Source organism: Hypanus sabinus, chromosome 16 (assembly GCF_030144855.1).
Source record: "Hypanus sabinus isolate sHypSab1 chromosome 16, sHypSab1.hap1, whole genome shotgun sequence".
Taxonomy (NCBI): domain Eukaryota; kingdom Metazoa; phylum Chordata; class Chondrichthyes; order Myliobatiformes; family Dasyatidae; genus Hypanus; species Hypanus sabinus.
This window is the reverse complement of record NC_082721.1, coordinates 52,322,600-52,338,879: the sequence shown is the minus strand read 5'-3', so window position 1 is coordinate 52,338,879 and position 16,280 is coordinate 52,322,600. Positions and strand designations below refer to the sequence as shown.

General features: G+C 41.2%; 1 protein-coding gene across 10 annotated transcripts in view; it reads right to left on the bottom strand.

Annotated features, from left to right (window-relative positions):
- The window catches only part of LOC132406298 (DNA-binding protein RFX2-like), a 219,634-nt gene that overhangs the window by 9,955 nt on the left and 193,399 nt on the right, over positions 1–16,280 (bottom strand). For all 10 annotated transcript variants that reach the window (XM_059991762.1, XM_059991766.1, XM_059991758.1 and 7 more), the window contains one exon: positions 7,133–7,286. In XM_059991762.1, the coding sequence (XP_059847745.1) occupies positions 7,133–7,286 (154 nt within the window). The remainder of the gene's footprint in view (positions 1–7,132; positions 7,287–16,280) is intronic.

Sequence of the window (16,280 nt, the reverse complement as noted above, 5' to 3'; positions counted from 1 at the left end):
CTAGAAATGATAGGTGCAGGGTGTGGGAAGTATAAGGTTGGTAGCAGTGGATGGGAAATCCCCAGAGCTAATAAGGTCAGTGATGGTGTGGGAGACAATGGCCAGGAGCTCCTTGATGGGATCCCATTTGGGGGTAAGTAAGAGGAGGTATCTGAGAGTACTACAGCATCCCCTTTATTTGTGGGTTTAAAGGTGAGGTTAGGATCAGTGTGGAGAGCAGATCGTTCGGAAGGGGTGAGGATGGAATTGGAGAGAGGAGCGTTGAAGTTGAGACTGTTGATGTCCCATTGGCAGTAGGCAATGAAAAGGTCTAGAGTAGGCAGAAGACCAGGGCAGTGTGTCCAGGAAGAGGAGGAGGGTTGAAGACAGCAGAAGGAGTCATCAGTGCGTGGTGGCAAGTCCTTGCCAAAAATGTGGACTCGGAGATGGAGGACAGAGCATTAGCCTGCATTTTAACTATTTCCACAACCCTGCTCTTACCTTCTCTCTTTCTGGACAGGTCACATGAATGACTGCTTCACCTGCAAGTAATGTTCAGCTATTCAGATGGTGGGAAGGACAGAGGTCACCAGGGAGTCATAAAGGGTGCAGAGGGATCCCTCCAAAATACTGAAAAGGGAGTGGATTCCCTGGGCCTCTCCCTCCATAATACTTTTAAAAGATCATTCTCTGCCACATCTCCAACAAAATTCCACCATCAGACACATTCACCTCAACTCCACTTTCAAAACTCCCTTGTCATGTCTGCCCTTTCTACCATCTATACTCTTGAACGGTGCCTCTAGGTGAAGCAGCCTTTTCACTTGTATTCCTCCAATCTTCTGTATCGTATTTGGCATTCACAGTGTGGTCTCCTCAACACCGGAGAAAACAAAGGAGCTAGAGAGTCATAAGACCGCAAGACATAAGAGTAGAATTTGTCCATTCAACCCATCGAGTCTGTTTCGCCATTTCATCATGGCTGATCCCGAATCCCATTCAATCCCATACACCTACCCTCTCAGCATATTGCTTGATGCCCTGACCAACCAGGAATCTATCAACTTCTCCTTTAAGTATACCGACAGACTTGGCCTCCACCGCAGTCTGTGGCAGAGCATTCGCAGATTCACCACTCTTTGACGAAAAATTCCTCCTTCCTTCTGTTCTAAAAGGTTGGCCCACAATTTTGAGGCTATGCCCTCCAGTTCTGGATACCCTCACCAGAAGGAACATCCCCTCAACACTACAGCACCAGAAACAGGCTCTTTGGCCCACCTAGTCCATACTGAAACATTAATCTGCCTAGTCCCATTGATCTGTACCTGTCATAGCCCTCCATATCCCTCTCATTCATGTACCTATCCAAATTTCCCTCAAATGTTGATAATGAACCCACATTCACCACCTGTGCTAGCAGCTCGATCTACATGTGCACTACCCTCTGAGTGAAGAAGTTCCCCCTCATGTTTCACCTTCCACCTTAAACCCTTGACCTCTAGTTGTTTCACCCAGTCTCAGTGGAAAAAGCCTGCTTGTATTTACCCTATCTATATCCCTCACTATCAAATCTCCCCTCAGTTTTGTATGTCTTAAGGAATCAAGTCCTAACCTATTTAACCTTTCCCAGTAACTCAATTCCCACAATGGCCTTATAAATTTTCTCTGCTCTCTTTCAATCAGGTAGGTGAACTGAACTGCACACAGTATTCAAATTTGACCTCACCAACATCATATACAATTTCAATGTAACAAGCCTGTAGTCAAGCCCAATGTGCTTCATAAAGCTTTCTTTATGATCTTAACTGTGATAACACTTTCAAAGAATTATGGATCTGTATTCCCAGATTCCTTTGTCCTACCACACTTCTCACTGTCCTACCGCTCACTGTGTAAGACGTATCCTTCCCGTTGCTGACACTTTAACTCTCCACCTTACTCCACTCTGACTTAACAGTCTGTGTCTCCTGCACTGTTACAGTGAGGCCAAATGCAAGCCTGAGGAAAAACATCTCACTCTCTCTCTCTCTCTGGGCATGCTGCAGCTGTAGGAGTTTATAATGAAATCTACAAAATCAGGCAATTCTATCAGTATCAGAATGGGACATCATTCTGGTACCAGAGTTGGTCTTCATTTGGCCTCCGTTTTCCTCTTTCCTACCAGTAGACTGGACCACTGGGTATGTCCCTCTCTCCTACTATTAGCAATACGAAGTTCTGCCTATCCCTTCATTTACTGTAACTGAAAACTATCTTATTCTCTTAGTTCCCTAGTTCTGATAAAGGATCACAATCTAGAACATTAGCTGCTTCTCTTCCTACAGCTGCTATCTTGCATGCGGAGATTTTCCAGCATTCTGTTTTTGTTTCAGATTTCCAGCATCTAGAGCTTTTCTAATTTATAGCTAGATTGTTGATAAGCAGGGGGTGTGAAAGGTCATTGGACAGGTGGGAATGCAGAGTCATAGCAATACAGCACAGATACACACTCATTCCAGCAGCCCTATCACCGGCAGGAGCAGCACACAGTGAGGAGGTTACTCGCAGGTTGAAAGTGCTCGTTTAAACAGAGAGCTTCACAGGTATTCAGTGTCATTTCGCACCCAATCAGCAGTGCAGAGAGGAGTAAATAAAAGTGCAGAAGAGAGAACTTACCCAGTGGAGCAGCCATTGTTGGGGGTGAGCTAGTGGTGAGAGTAGGAGTGTCAGGCTCAGAAGAAGCATTAGTTCTGGGTAATTTGTCCCTCCAGGTAAGCTTCTGTTAAGTTTACCATTTATCTTATTGTGTCAGAGGTATTTAGTATAGTTTAAGATAGATACTTTATTATTCCCAAAGGCAATTGCTGTGTCACAGTAGCATTACAAGTGCACAGACATAAACATTAGAAGACAAGTAGAAAAATAAGTTACCACAAACAGTCTAACAGGAAGGTGTCATCACTTCCCCTGGTATAGGTTGACTCATTATAGAGCCTAATGGCCAAGAGTAAGAATGACCTTATATAGCACACTTTGGAGCAGTGCAGTTGTCTTAGTCTATTACTAAAGTGCTTCTCTGTTCAGTCAAGATGGCATGCAGAGGGTGAGAAACATTTTCCAGAATTGCCAGGATTTTCCACGTGTGTTCTTCATGTTGGATGTTGGAGTCCTGGGAGACTCTGGAAATACATCTGTGCAAAGTGTATCCAGCTGCAGCTCCTTGCAGACCATGTTAGGGATCTAGAGCAGTAGCTGTGTGACCTTCAGCTTGCAGGAGGCAAGTAGCTAGGTGACTGTCAGGAGAAAGAATGGGAAGGTGACTAGGTAGTTAGCTCAGAGAACCCCTGTGGCCATTTTCCTCAATAATAAGTATACCATTTTGGATATTGTTGTGGGGGTGACCTCCCAGGGGAAATGCCATGGAAACCAAGTTACTGGCACTGATCGTGGGTCCATGGTACAGAAGGCAAAGAGGGAGAATAAGGGAGCAGTAGTGATAGACGAACAGGCCTTCAGACTTGAATGGGATACCTGGATGGTATGTTGCCTCCCAGATGTCAAGGTCGGAGAGGTCTTGGATTGCATCAGAGCATTTGGGGGGGGGGGGGGGGGTTGGTGAGAAGCCAGATGTTTTGGTACATGTTGGTACCAATGATACAGTAATGAATAGCAAAGAGGTCCTAAAGAGAGAATTTACAGAGCTAGGTAGAAAACTGAGAAGCAGGGCCTCCAGGGGGGTAGTAATTTCTGGATTGCTACCTGTGCCACATGCCAGTGAGTGTAAAAACATGATGATTTAGCAGAGAATTTTGGAGGCTTCAGGTTCTTGGATCATTGTGATCTCTTCTGGAGGAGGTAGGACCTGTTCAAAAGGGACAGGTTGCACCTAAACCTGAGGTGGGCCAGGTCTTGTGGGCAGGTCTGTTGGAACTCTTGGGTTGGGTTTATACTAATTTGGCAGAGGGGTGGGAACTAGAGTAAAGAGACTCAGTATAGAATGGATGGTAAAAAAAAGCAAAGATAGCATGCACACAGACTGTCAGGAAGGGCAGGCAAATGACAAGACAAAATTGCAGCCAGCAGTATCAGTACATTATGGATGCAGAATCAAAAACTGTACAAAATACAGTGTTAAATCTCAATGCAGAGTATAAGAAATAAGATGGATGATCTTGTTTTATAGATTGTCAGTTATGATCTGGCCATTACTGATAGTTGTAGTTGGGAGCCAAATGTCCAAGGATGGGAAGGTAGGCAGATGGAGTGGCGTGGCTCTGTTGTATAAATTGGCATCAAAACAATAGAAAGATGTGACATTGGATCGAAAGATGTTGAATCCTTGTGGGTTGAGTTATGAAACTGCAAGGGTAAAAGGACCCTGATGGCAGTTATGCACAGGCTTCCAAACATTAGCCAGGATGTGGACCACAGATTTCAACGGGGAACTGAAAAGGCATGTCAAAGGTCATAGATGTTAACATGCAGGTAGATTGGGAAAATCAGGTGGTAATGGATCTCAAGAAAGTGAATTTGTTGAATGCCTTGAGATGGCTTTTTAGAGCAGTTTGTCATTGAACCTACTAGTGGATCCGCTATAGTGGATTGGGTGTTACATAATGAACCAGAGGTGATTAGGGAGCTCAAGGTAAAGGAACCCTTAGGAGTCAGAGATCACAATATGATTGAGTTCAACTTGAAATTTGATAGGGAGAAATTAAAGTCTGTTGTCGCAGTACTTCAGTAGAGTAAAGGAAATTACAGTGGTATGAGAGAGCAGTTAGCCAAAGAAAATAAGAATATAGAACATAGAAATGTACAGCAATGTTGGAATGAGATAGAAGGAAATGTTAGCAGGGATGACAGCAGAGCAGCAATGGCTTGAGTTTCTGGGAAAAATGAGGAAGATACAAGATAGATGTATTCCAAAAACAAATACTAAAGTAGCAAAATAGTACAACCATGGCTGACAAGGGAAGTCAAAGCTAATGTAAAAGCAAAAGAAAAACAACAAAGCAAAAGTTAGTGGGAAGATAGAGGATTGGGAAGCATGGTTTTCATAAGGGAAAATCTTGCCCTGATGAACCTGATGGAATTCTTTGAAGAGATTACAAGTAGGATAGATAAAGGTGATACAGTGGATGTTGTGTATTTGGACTTCCAGAAGGCCTTTGGCAGGATGCCACACATAAGGCTGCTTACCAAGTTAGAAGTTCATGGTTTTACAGGAAAGTTACTGACATGGTTAGAGCATTGGCTGATGGGTAAGAGGCAGTGAGTGGGAATAAAAGGACCCCTTTCTGGTTGGCTGCCAGTGACTAGTGGTGTTCCGCAGGGGTCGGTGTTGGGACTACTACTTTTTATGATGTGTATCAATGATTTACATGATGGAATAGATGGCTTTGTTGCCAAGTTTGCAGATAACACAAAGATTTGTGGAAGGGCAGTTAGTGTTGAGGAAGCAGGTAGGATGCAGAAGGACTTAGACAGATGAGGAGAATGGGCAAGAAAGTGGTTAATAAAATACAATGTTGGAAAATGTATGGTCATACACTTTGGAAGAAGAAACAAATGTGCAGACTATTTTCTAAACAAGGAGAAAATTCAAAAATCTGAGATACAAGGGGATTTGGGAGTACTTGTGCAGAACACACTAAAGGTTAACTTGCAGGTTGAGTTGGTGGCGAGAAAGGCAATTGCAATGTTAGTATTCATTTTCAAGAGGTCTAGAATACAAGAGCAGGGATGTGATGCTGAGGCTTTATAAGGCACTGGTGAGGCCTCACCTTGAGTATTGTGAAGTGTTTTGGCCTCTTTACCTAAGAAAAGATGTGCTGGCATTGGAGAGGGTCCAGAGGAGGCTCACAAGGATAATTCCAGGAATGAAAGGGTTATCATACAAGGAATGTTTGATGGCTCTGGATCTGCACTTGCTGGATTTTAGAAGGATGAGGGAGGGGGGGGGGGTGATCTCATTGAAACCTTTTGAATATTGAAAAGCCTTATCAGAGTAGATGTGGAAAGGATGTTTCCCATGGTGGGAGAGCCTCTGGATAAAGGGGTGTCCATTTAAAACAGACAGAGAAAAATTCTTTAGCCAGAGGGGGCTGAACTTGTGGAATTTGTTACCACAGGCAGCTGTGGAGGTCAGGTTGTTGGGTGTATTTAAAGCAGAGCTTGATAGGTTCTTGATTGGACACAGCGTCAAAGGTGATAGAGAGAAGGCCGTGAGTGGCGCTGAGGAGGAGGGAAAAAGGATCAGCCATGATTGAAAATGGAGCAGACTTGATGGGCCAAATGGCCTAATTCTGCTATTATGGTCAAATGGCGTATGCTGATGATGGTACCCACCCAGCTAGTCCCAATTTCCCACTTTCGATCTATAGTCCCACCTCTCCTTGTACCTATCTAAGAGCTTCTGAAACAATACTATCGCACCTGCCTCAACTACTTCCTCTGGCAGCTTGTTCTATACACGCACTAGCTCTGCATGTAAACACTGTCCCTTAAGTCTTTTTCTAATCTTTCCCCTCTTGCCCTAAATCTATGCTTCTAGTTTTGGACTCCCCTACACTGGGGAAAAGACTGTTACCATCCACCTATACCTGTCATAATTTTAAAATCTTCTACAAGGTCGCCCCTCATTCTCCTATGCCCCAAGGATTAAAGACATAATCTGCCCAACCTCAACCCTGTAACTCAGGTCCTCCAGGATTGAGGTTACAATTAGATTAATACATACTTACTGATTGGCTGGACTGGATCGAGAGACTGAGTGACCCATCCTGCTATTGATCCACATGGCTCACATACAACACACCCTTCAGCCCCTTGATTTTTTTGTTGACTCCTATTGAAGAAATCCCATCAGTCTCACCTCTTCCTTATTCCCAGTAAATCTGCACTTTATTATCTGTCTCATATACCCAGCAACTGATTGTCCTTTATATTTACTAAGTTACAGTGAAAAAATGAATCTAGCAGCATATTTTTAGGATGTGGGAGGATAATGGAGAACCTGGGAAAACCGTAATATCAGGAAGAACTCCACACAGACAAGTCTTGAGGTGAGGATTGAGTCCACTCCTTAGAAATGAGGCAGCACCACTAATGCTTTGCCACTGTGCAATAGTGATTGCCACTGTGTGATTCTGTGATCCTATGGTTCGTGACATACCTCGCCCATCACAGCTATTGGAGTCTCGCCTGTTGCCAGTGCCACACGATGCTCCACCAGGTAAAACATGTACTCATCATACAGCAGCCGGATCAGATGGAAGGAGCCAAAGCTGGCGGCACTACGTAAGGTCAGGTCACGTATAACCATGGAACTGAAATATAAGTGTTACAGGACAACTTAGGGCAGATTTTATCTATACAGATATATTTACCAAACAGTTCATCTGGGACATTAAGCTGAATAGAAAATGCATATGGCTGTCATTGCAATTTTATGCAAACACCAATAGCACAATCACTTTGCTGCTATGTCTTGCCCTCCCCTAGCATGCCCCACTCTCCCTTTGCATTGCCTTGCCACAATCCCTCTCCACAACCTCAGTCTTCCCACTGTTCCTCCTCGCATGTCACTCACATTCTGCTTCCTCTTCAGTCTTCCAACCCTGCCCTGAATTATGGAGATAATGTTAAAAATTAACTGTTCCTATTTTGAGTCACTAACACCAATGTTCACCTTCACCAAACTTCATTCGATGCTGAAAAATTAATCTAGCTTTCCGTCTCAGCTCCAGCCAGCTTTTGCTGTCTCCCTGGAATCTCACTGTATATAGAAACAATGATCCTGCTGTAACTGCCTAGAGCACCATGTGTTTTCAGTGTGACAGCCACATTACTGGATTCTGCAGTTTCTTAAAATGCTGCACTGAAGTGACTGAACATGTCCTTTGGAGCTCCAGGCCACCTGCAGAATTCAAATCTGAAGATCCACATTCTTTTCAATGCAGTGTTTGTGGCTTTACCTGTCATAGTACAAACAGGACAGCTCACCCTGTCCTCATGCAAAACTAATTCCATTTTCCAGTACTTCTGTACCAAACCAAGTCAAAGGCTTGCCTGACTATCACAAATATTATTGTGGCCAATGCCTACACCAATCTCTCAGATTTCAGCCACATTCTGTCTGAAAATAAAATCTTCCTCAGATTTCTTCTAAACCTTAGACCCCTTCACTATGTCCTCTGCTTATGGACACCATGGGGAAAAATTTCCAAATATTATAACTGTGTACATCTTCCAACAACTTTCTCCAGTGCAAGGAACATAACCCCTCCTATATTCTCTCCTCCTAATTGAACCACTCCATCCCCAACAACATCCTGGGAAATCTGTTCTGGTGACCAGAACAGCATATGGTACTCCAGCTGTGGCCTTATGTTTGGTAGTCCCATTACGCTATGCCATAGGTACTGAAGACAGGCATCATGTGTGCTTTCTTAACCACCTGATCTGTCTGCCGTTCATCTTCATTGGTATTGTATACCAAGATTCCTCTGTTCCCCAGTATTCCCTAGCACCTTACCAGCTATTGCATTATATCCTAGCTTATCATACACCTTAAATACTTCAAAACATCATCCTTAATAATGATCTCCAACATCTTCGCAACCACTGAATCAGGCTAACTCGTCTATAATTTCCTTTCTTCAAACTCCCTCCCCTTTTAAGGAGTGGAGTGGCATTTGCAATTTTCCAGTCCTCAAAAACCATTCCAGAATCTAGTGAATCTTGAAAGAGCATTATTAATCCCACCACAATATCCTCAGCTGCCTCCTTCAGTGCCCTAGAGCGCAGTCTATCTGGTCCCAGTGATTTATCTACCTTCAGACCTTTCAACTTCCCAAGCATATTCTCCTTAGTAATAGCAACTTCACTCATTTCTGACCCCCGTGCTACATGATCATCTACCTTATTCAGTAAACTGTGTGCATTCCAATATAACACCTTCAGTCCTGTATTCGTCACCCTTTTCAATTTTGTCCTATCATCTGCCTGTCTTTTGCTACATTGCTGCTACTTGTATACCAATTGCCCCATACTTACCCTTTATCACTTCGGTTCCCATCTCCTTGCCAAATTAATTTAAACCCACCCTGCAGCCTCTAGCAAACCTGCCCCAATGATATAAGAAACAGAGAAACATGGAAAACCTACAGCACAATTCAGGCCCTTCGGCCCACAATGCTGTGCTGAACATGTACTTACTTTACAAACTACCAAAGGTTACCCATAGTCCTCTATTTTTCTAAGCTCCATGTACCTGTCCAGGAGTCTCTTAAAAGACCCTATCGTATCCGCCTTCATCACAGTCGTCAGCAGCCCATTCCACACACTCACCACCCTCTGTGTAAAAGAATTTGCCCCTGACATCTCCTCTGTACCTACTTCCAAGCACCTTCAAACTATGCCTTCTCACATTAGCTACTTCAACCCTAGGAAAAGCCTCTGACTATCGACACGATCAATGCCTCTCATCATCTTATACACCTCTATCAGATCATCTCTCATCCTCCGTCGTACCAAGGAGAAAAGGCCAAGTTCACTCAACCTATTCTCGTAAGGTATGCTCCTCAATCTAGATAACACCCTTGTAAATCTCCTTTGCACACTTTCTATAGTTTCCACATCCTTACTATAGTGAGTTGGCCAGAACTGAGCACAATACTCCAAGCAGGGTCTGACCATGTCCTATATAGCTGTAGCATTACCTCTCAACTTGAACTCAATCCCACGGTTGATGAAAGCAAATGTACCGTATCCCTTCTTAACCACAGAGTCAACCCGTGTAGCAGCTTTGAGTGTCCTATGGACATGGGCCCAAAGATCCCCCTGATCCTCCACACTACCAAGAGTCCTTACCATTAATATTATATTCTGCCATCATATTTGATCTACCAAAATGAACTGCCTCACACTTGTCTGGTTTGAACTCCATCTGTTACTTCTCAGCCTAGTTTTGCATCCCGTTGATGTCTTGCTGTAAACTGACAGCCCTCCACACTATCCACAACACCCCCAACCTTTGTGTCATCAGCAAATTTACTAATCCATCCCTCCACTTCCTCATCCAGGTCATTTATAAAAATCATGAAGAGTGGGGGTCCCAGAACAGATCCCTGAGGCACATCACTGGTCACCGACCTCTACGCAGAATATGACCCGTCTACAAACACTCTTTGACTTCTGTGGGCAGGCCAGTTCTGGATCCACAAAGTAAGGTCCCCTTGGATCCCGTGCCTCCTTACTTTCTCAATAAGCCTTGCATGGGGTACCTTATCAAATGCCTTGGTGAAATCCATATACACTTCATCTACTGCTCTTACCTTCATCAATATCTTTAGTCACATTCTCAAAAAATTGAATCAGGCTTGTAAGGCACGAGAAAATCTGCAGATGCTGGAAATTCAAGCAACACACACAAAATGCTGGTGGAACGTTCCACCAGCATTTTGTGTTTGTTGCTTGTAAGGCACGAACTGCCTTTGACAAAGCCTTGCTGATCATTCCAAATCATATTATGCTTCTCCAAATGTTCATAAATCCTGCCTCTCAGGATCTTCTTCATCAACTTACCAACCATTGAAATAAGACTCAATGTCTATAATTTTCTGGGCAATTTCTACTCCCCTTCTTGAATAAGGGAACAACATCTGCAACCTCCAATCCTCCAGAACTTTACCCATCCCCACTGATGATGCAAAGATCATTGCCAGAGGCTCAACAATCTCCTCCCTCATCTCCCACAGTAGCCTGGGGTATATCTCACCCAGTCCCGGTGACTTATCCAACTTGATGCTTTCCAAAACCTCCAGCACATACTCTTTCTTAATGTCTATATACTCAAGCTTTTCAGTCTGCTGTAAGTCATCCCTACAATCGCCAAGGTCCTTTTCCATAGTGAATGCTGAAGCAAAGTAGTCATTAAGTACCTCCGCTATCTCTTCCAGTTCCATACACACTTTTCTACTGTCATACTTGATTGGTCCTATTCTCTCACGTCTTATCCTCTTGCTCTTCACATACTTGTAGCATGCCTTGGGGTTTCCTTAATCCTGTCTGCCAAGGCCTTTTCATGGCACCTTCTGGCTCTCCTAATTTCATTCTTAAACACATTCCTGCTAGCCTTATAATCTTCTGGATCTCTATCATTACCTAGTTTTTTGAACCCTTCATAAGCTTTTCTTTTTTTTTTGCAATTTATTTTTTTTATTGAAGTTCATCATCAAACAGACATTTCTATAAGATGTATTTCAGACATTGTACATATATATCACAAATCTCCACTAAGTATTTATCTGAGGTATACACCTATAGAAAAGAGCAGAAAGAGAAAACAAGCAAAAGGAAAAAACTATGTACAAGTAGGGAGTGATCTTTTTTTACAACATATTCATTGATTTGTGAGAATAAAATCAGGCCTATGAGGCATTATGTAGTTAAATAATTTTTCCCAGTATGAATCAAATTGTTCCAGCTTATGGTTAACAGATGCTGTTATCTTCTCCATTTTGTAAATGTCCATTGTAATTTCCATCCATGCATTTAAAGTTGGGCTCTCCTTTGATAACCATTTCCTAGTAAGGGTCTTTTTACCAGCCACCAACAGTATATTCATTAAATATTTATTTCTTTTCAACCATTCTTGAGGTATATATCCAAAATATATGGTCTTACTTTCTAAGGGTATTTCACATTCAAAGATGTCTTGTAGGGAATTGTGTATCACCCTCCAATAGTTTTTGATAACAGGGCAGTCCCAAAAATATGATAATGATTTGCATTTTGATTTCCACAATTTCTCCAGCAAATAGGGAGGTTACTATCATAATAGGATTTCTGAGAGGGTGTAATAAAATATCTTATCAAGTTTTTCCATCCAAACTCCCTCCAATTCTGTGAACTGGTACACTTCCATTGATACCTCCATATTATTGTCCATTCTTCCTCAGATATAATTATCCCTCCTTCCTTCTCCCATTTTGTTTTAATGTATGAAGTTGAATGTGTTTTAAGATTTGACAACCCCTTATACATGCTTGAAATGATTCTACTACCATTATCTGAATTATATGCTTTTCTAAATAGCTCTATCAAGCATGTACTTGCCTTAGTTACATTTTTAAGCGCCTTATTAACATATTGTAACATCTGTAAATACCAATAAAAATCTTGTTTTTCTAAAAAGTGTTTCTCTTTAAGCATTTCAAAACTGAACAGTGTTCCTTCTTTCATTATGTTGCAAAGAACAGTTATTCCTTTAGCTGTCCAGTCCTTAAATCTAGCATCCAATTTATTTGGTGTAAAATCCAAGTCATATGCACACCATTTAAGAATTGTAATATCTCCCTCTAGTTTATATTCTTTTATAGTAGTTTTCCATATTTTAAGAGTCAATTTCACCCATGGGTTATCAATAGTATTTATGTACTTTTGCAGGTTGTCATCAGCCAAAATTGCTTGTATGGGGATGGGAAGTACCTGCTCCTCAATGTTCTTCCATTCTTCCATATGATGGGTTGCACCAACATATCCCAGCTCTCAACTGTGCTGCAAAATAATCATCTCTAAGAGAAGGCAGGCCTCATCCCCTCTTTTCATTTGCTAATTGCAAAGTTTTGATACGAACTCTAGGCCTTCTACCCTGCCAAATATACCTTGATAACATTTTGTTCCATTCATTGAATTGATTTTGATTAAGCTCTGTTGGTAGGGTCTGAAAGAGATATAACAGTTCGGGCAGTATATTCATTTGAATAGACTCAATCCTTGAAATGAGACTGAAAAAAGGAATCAGGCTCCATCTTGCCATATCTTCCTTAATTTTTTATATAAAGGCTGATAATTACATTCTGATAATTTTGCCAAATCTTTTGGCATAATGATGCCCAAATATTTGAAAGACACTGTGTGCCATGCCCAGGGATATCTACTTTCAATTTCTCTTGGGGGCTATAGTAATCTGAAAGTAATTGGGTTTTATCTATGTTGATCCAGTATCCTGATAATTGATCATATTGACTAATTGACCAAAGGATTGCATCAATTTAGGTAAAGTGTATGTTGGTTCCCCTGGATAGATCAAAATGTCATCCGCATTACAAGCCAATTTATGCTTTGTCCCTTTAACAGTAATTCCCCTGATATCTTCATTTTGTCTGATGCATTAAGCTAATGGCTCTAGATATAATGCGAACAGTAGCGATGACCATGCACAACCCTGTCTCGTGCCCCTTTCTAGAGTAACACTATTTGATAAATATCCATTGATTTTAATCCTAGCAGTAGGGTTATTATATAGCGTCTGTATAGTTTTAATAATTGCGTCTTGGAAACCAAATCTATATAAAACTCTGTAAAGAAAATTTCAATTAACCGAATCAAATGCCTTTTCAGTGCCCACGCTTATCACTATTGCTTCGATTTTATTTTTTTGTATATGATCCATACTGTGAAGTGTCCTTCGTATGTTGTCTTGTGTTAGGCGTTGTCGTATAAAACCTGTCTGATTGTTACGTATCAGTGTGGGTAGAAACTCCTCTAATCATTTGGCCATGATGGAGGTAAATAATCTATAATCTACATTAAGAACGGATATTGGTCTAAATGACCCTCATTCCATTTTATCCTTGCCTTCTTTCGGTATAGCTGAGATTATCGCTTCCTTCCAACTGGGTGGCATTTGTGCCTTTTTTAGAGCCCAGTTCAGTGTGGGAAGTAAAACAGGAATTAACTCATTTTTAAATTCTTTGTACTACTCTGCTGTATACCCATCTGATCCTGGTGACTTGTTTAATTTAAGCCTACTAATTGCAGTTTTTAATTCTTCTTCAGTTATGTCAGCAGTCATCGTTCTATTTTAAACACAAAGTTCACTGCAGACGCTGTGGTCATTCTATTTTGTTCTTCACTTAAACTGGGTAATTCTAGAGAATACAAGGTGTCAATTTGGGTTATGCTTCCCCCGAAACTTTGGTATATAGAGTTTTGTAAAACACTTCAAAAGCTTCTTGAATTTCACTTATTTTTTACTTTATAATTTCACTTATATTCCTTTTTTTTATATGCAGATATCGCTATAATTTTCCCTCTTAAGACAGCCTTCAGAGTATCCCATAAAATGGGAGGTGAAACCTCTCCTTAATCATTAAATTCTAAGTAGAGACCAATTTCTTTTTTAATTTGTTCCTTAAAGTACGAATCATTGAGTAGACTTGAATTTAGTTTCCAAATAGTATTCTTTGATTGTAGGTCAAAATAAACAGATAAATATACAGGTGCATGGTCGCTTAAATCTATTGTCCCAATTCCATAGGTGTTTATTTTGTCTTTGTCTTTTCCAAATGTTATGAAATAGTCAATTCTTGTAAATACAGAATGGCGAGCAGAATAGTGAGTGTAATCCCTTCTGTCAGGGAAAAGGTCCCTCCATATACCAATTAAACTAACATCCTCAAAAAGTGTATTAACTTTCTTATGTAAAGATTTTGTTTCATAGGTTTTTCTATTGGAAGAGTCTAAGTTTGGTTGTAATTGTAAATTTAAGTCTCCCCCACATATCAGGAAACCTGTTTCCGCTACTATAATATCAATAATTTTCTAAAAGAAACCAGTATCACTTCCTGGGGGTGCGTATATATTCAATAGAGTAACTGAATTTCCGTCTGTATTCCCCCTTACCAGAATATATCAGCCCTCTTTATCTCCCATTTCAAATACTTTTTCAAAATTTAGCTTACTTTAGATAAGAATAGCAACTCTCCTATGTCCTAATTTATATGAGGAGAAAAACAAATTAGTGAAGCCCATTCTCTTTAGTTTTCTGTGCTCATTATCACTTAAATGAATTTCCTGTAAATATACTACATGGGCTTGTTCTTTTTTTCAATTTGGATAAAATTCTATTACATTTGATTGGATTTAATAGCCCATTGACATTAAAACAAATGAATTTTACTTTGTCCTTAGCCATCTGTATTTATCTGTCAATGTATCATTGAAATTAGCAGAATAAAACTTAATTGATCTACTCCCTGAACAAAAAAGAACCAAGAAGCGGAAATAATAACAAAAATGGCAACGGACGTGTGATTCCAAGGCTGAGGTCTCTAGTAGATGACCCGGCGTTGAGCTAGAGGAAATGTCTAGCCGTGGGGGATAACCCCTCCTACTTGTGAGTTGAGGGCCCCATTGCACCGATCCATTACACAGAAAAGATTTCCCTGTGTACTCCTCCTACATGGAGTATATATAAAATATATATATACATATATACACACACACACACACACACATATATATATTACATATATACACATACATATGCACACATATACATTCTCATTTTGGTGGGGAAAAGGAGTAAGTGAGCAAATGAAGAATAACAACTAAGTAATATAAGATCCACATTATAATAAGTATTTCTCAAGATAGGTATATCACTGTCTACTTTTGCTTCCATTTAGCTTCTCAACATTTTTAAAGTTAGCCAAACCTTATGGCTGTTCTGGAGGGAGTGAGGACTGTCTTTGTACAACTCCCAATCTCTTTCTGATTTACTTCTCTCGGCCTCCTCCCGTCTCCTGCCTTCTCGATTCTTGCACTATTTCCCAAGCGGAGCGGGTTAATTCCTCTGCCAGGCTTTCCCTCAGTTTGATCATGCTGACGGGCAACCCTCTGGCCTTCATGTCTGTAGTCGCGTCTTCCACTGTCTGGTACAACTGCGTTCCGTCTTCATAAAACATTCGAAGTTTAGCAGGGTACAGAGTTTGAAATCTAATATTTCCTTGTTTTAATATTTGCTTTACTTCAGAGTACTCTTTACGTTTCTGCAGGATCGCGGGGGGGGGGGGGGATCTTGAATCTTGGTCGAAATATATTAATTTATCGTCTAAAAACACTCTCTTCTTACCCCAAGCCCTTCGTAGAATCTCCGCCTTGGTACTGTACCGAAGGAATTCAATTATTATTGAGCGTGGCTTATCTGCTCTATCTCGGATAGGTTTCGGGACTAGCGTGATGCACTCTGGATTTCCAGCTCCATAGTCGAGGGAAGCTCCAGCGCGTCTTGCAGCAACTTTCCGACAAACTCTGTCATAGACAAGCCCTCCGCTCCTTCGGGAACGTTGTATATTCTGATATTTTTCCGCCGTGATCTTCCCTTCAGGTTAAGCAATTTACCTTCTTGGTGATTTAATATTTTTATCGTCGTACTCAGTATCCGTTCCACGTTTTGAACGTGATCTTCCACCTTCTCAATTTGAGTCTCTGCCACCGCTATTTTTTGATTGATGTTGGCCAGCTCTGAGTTA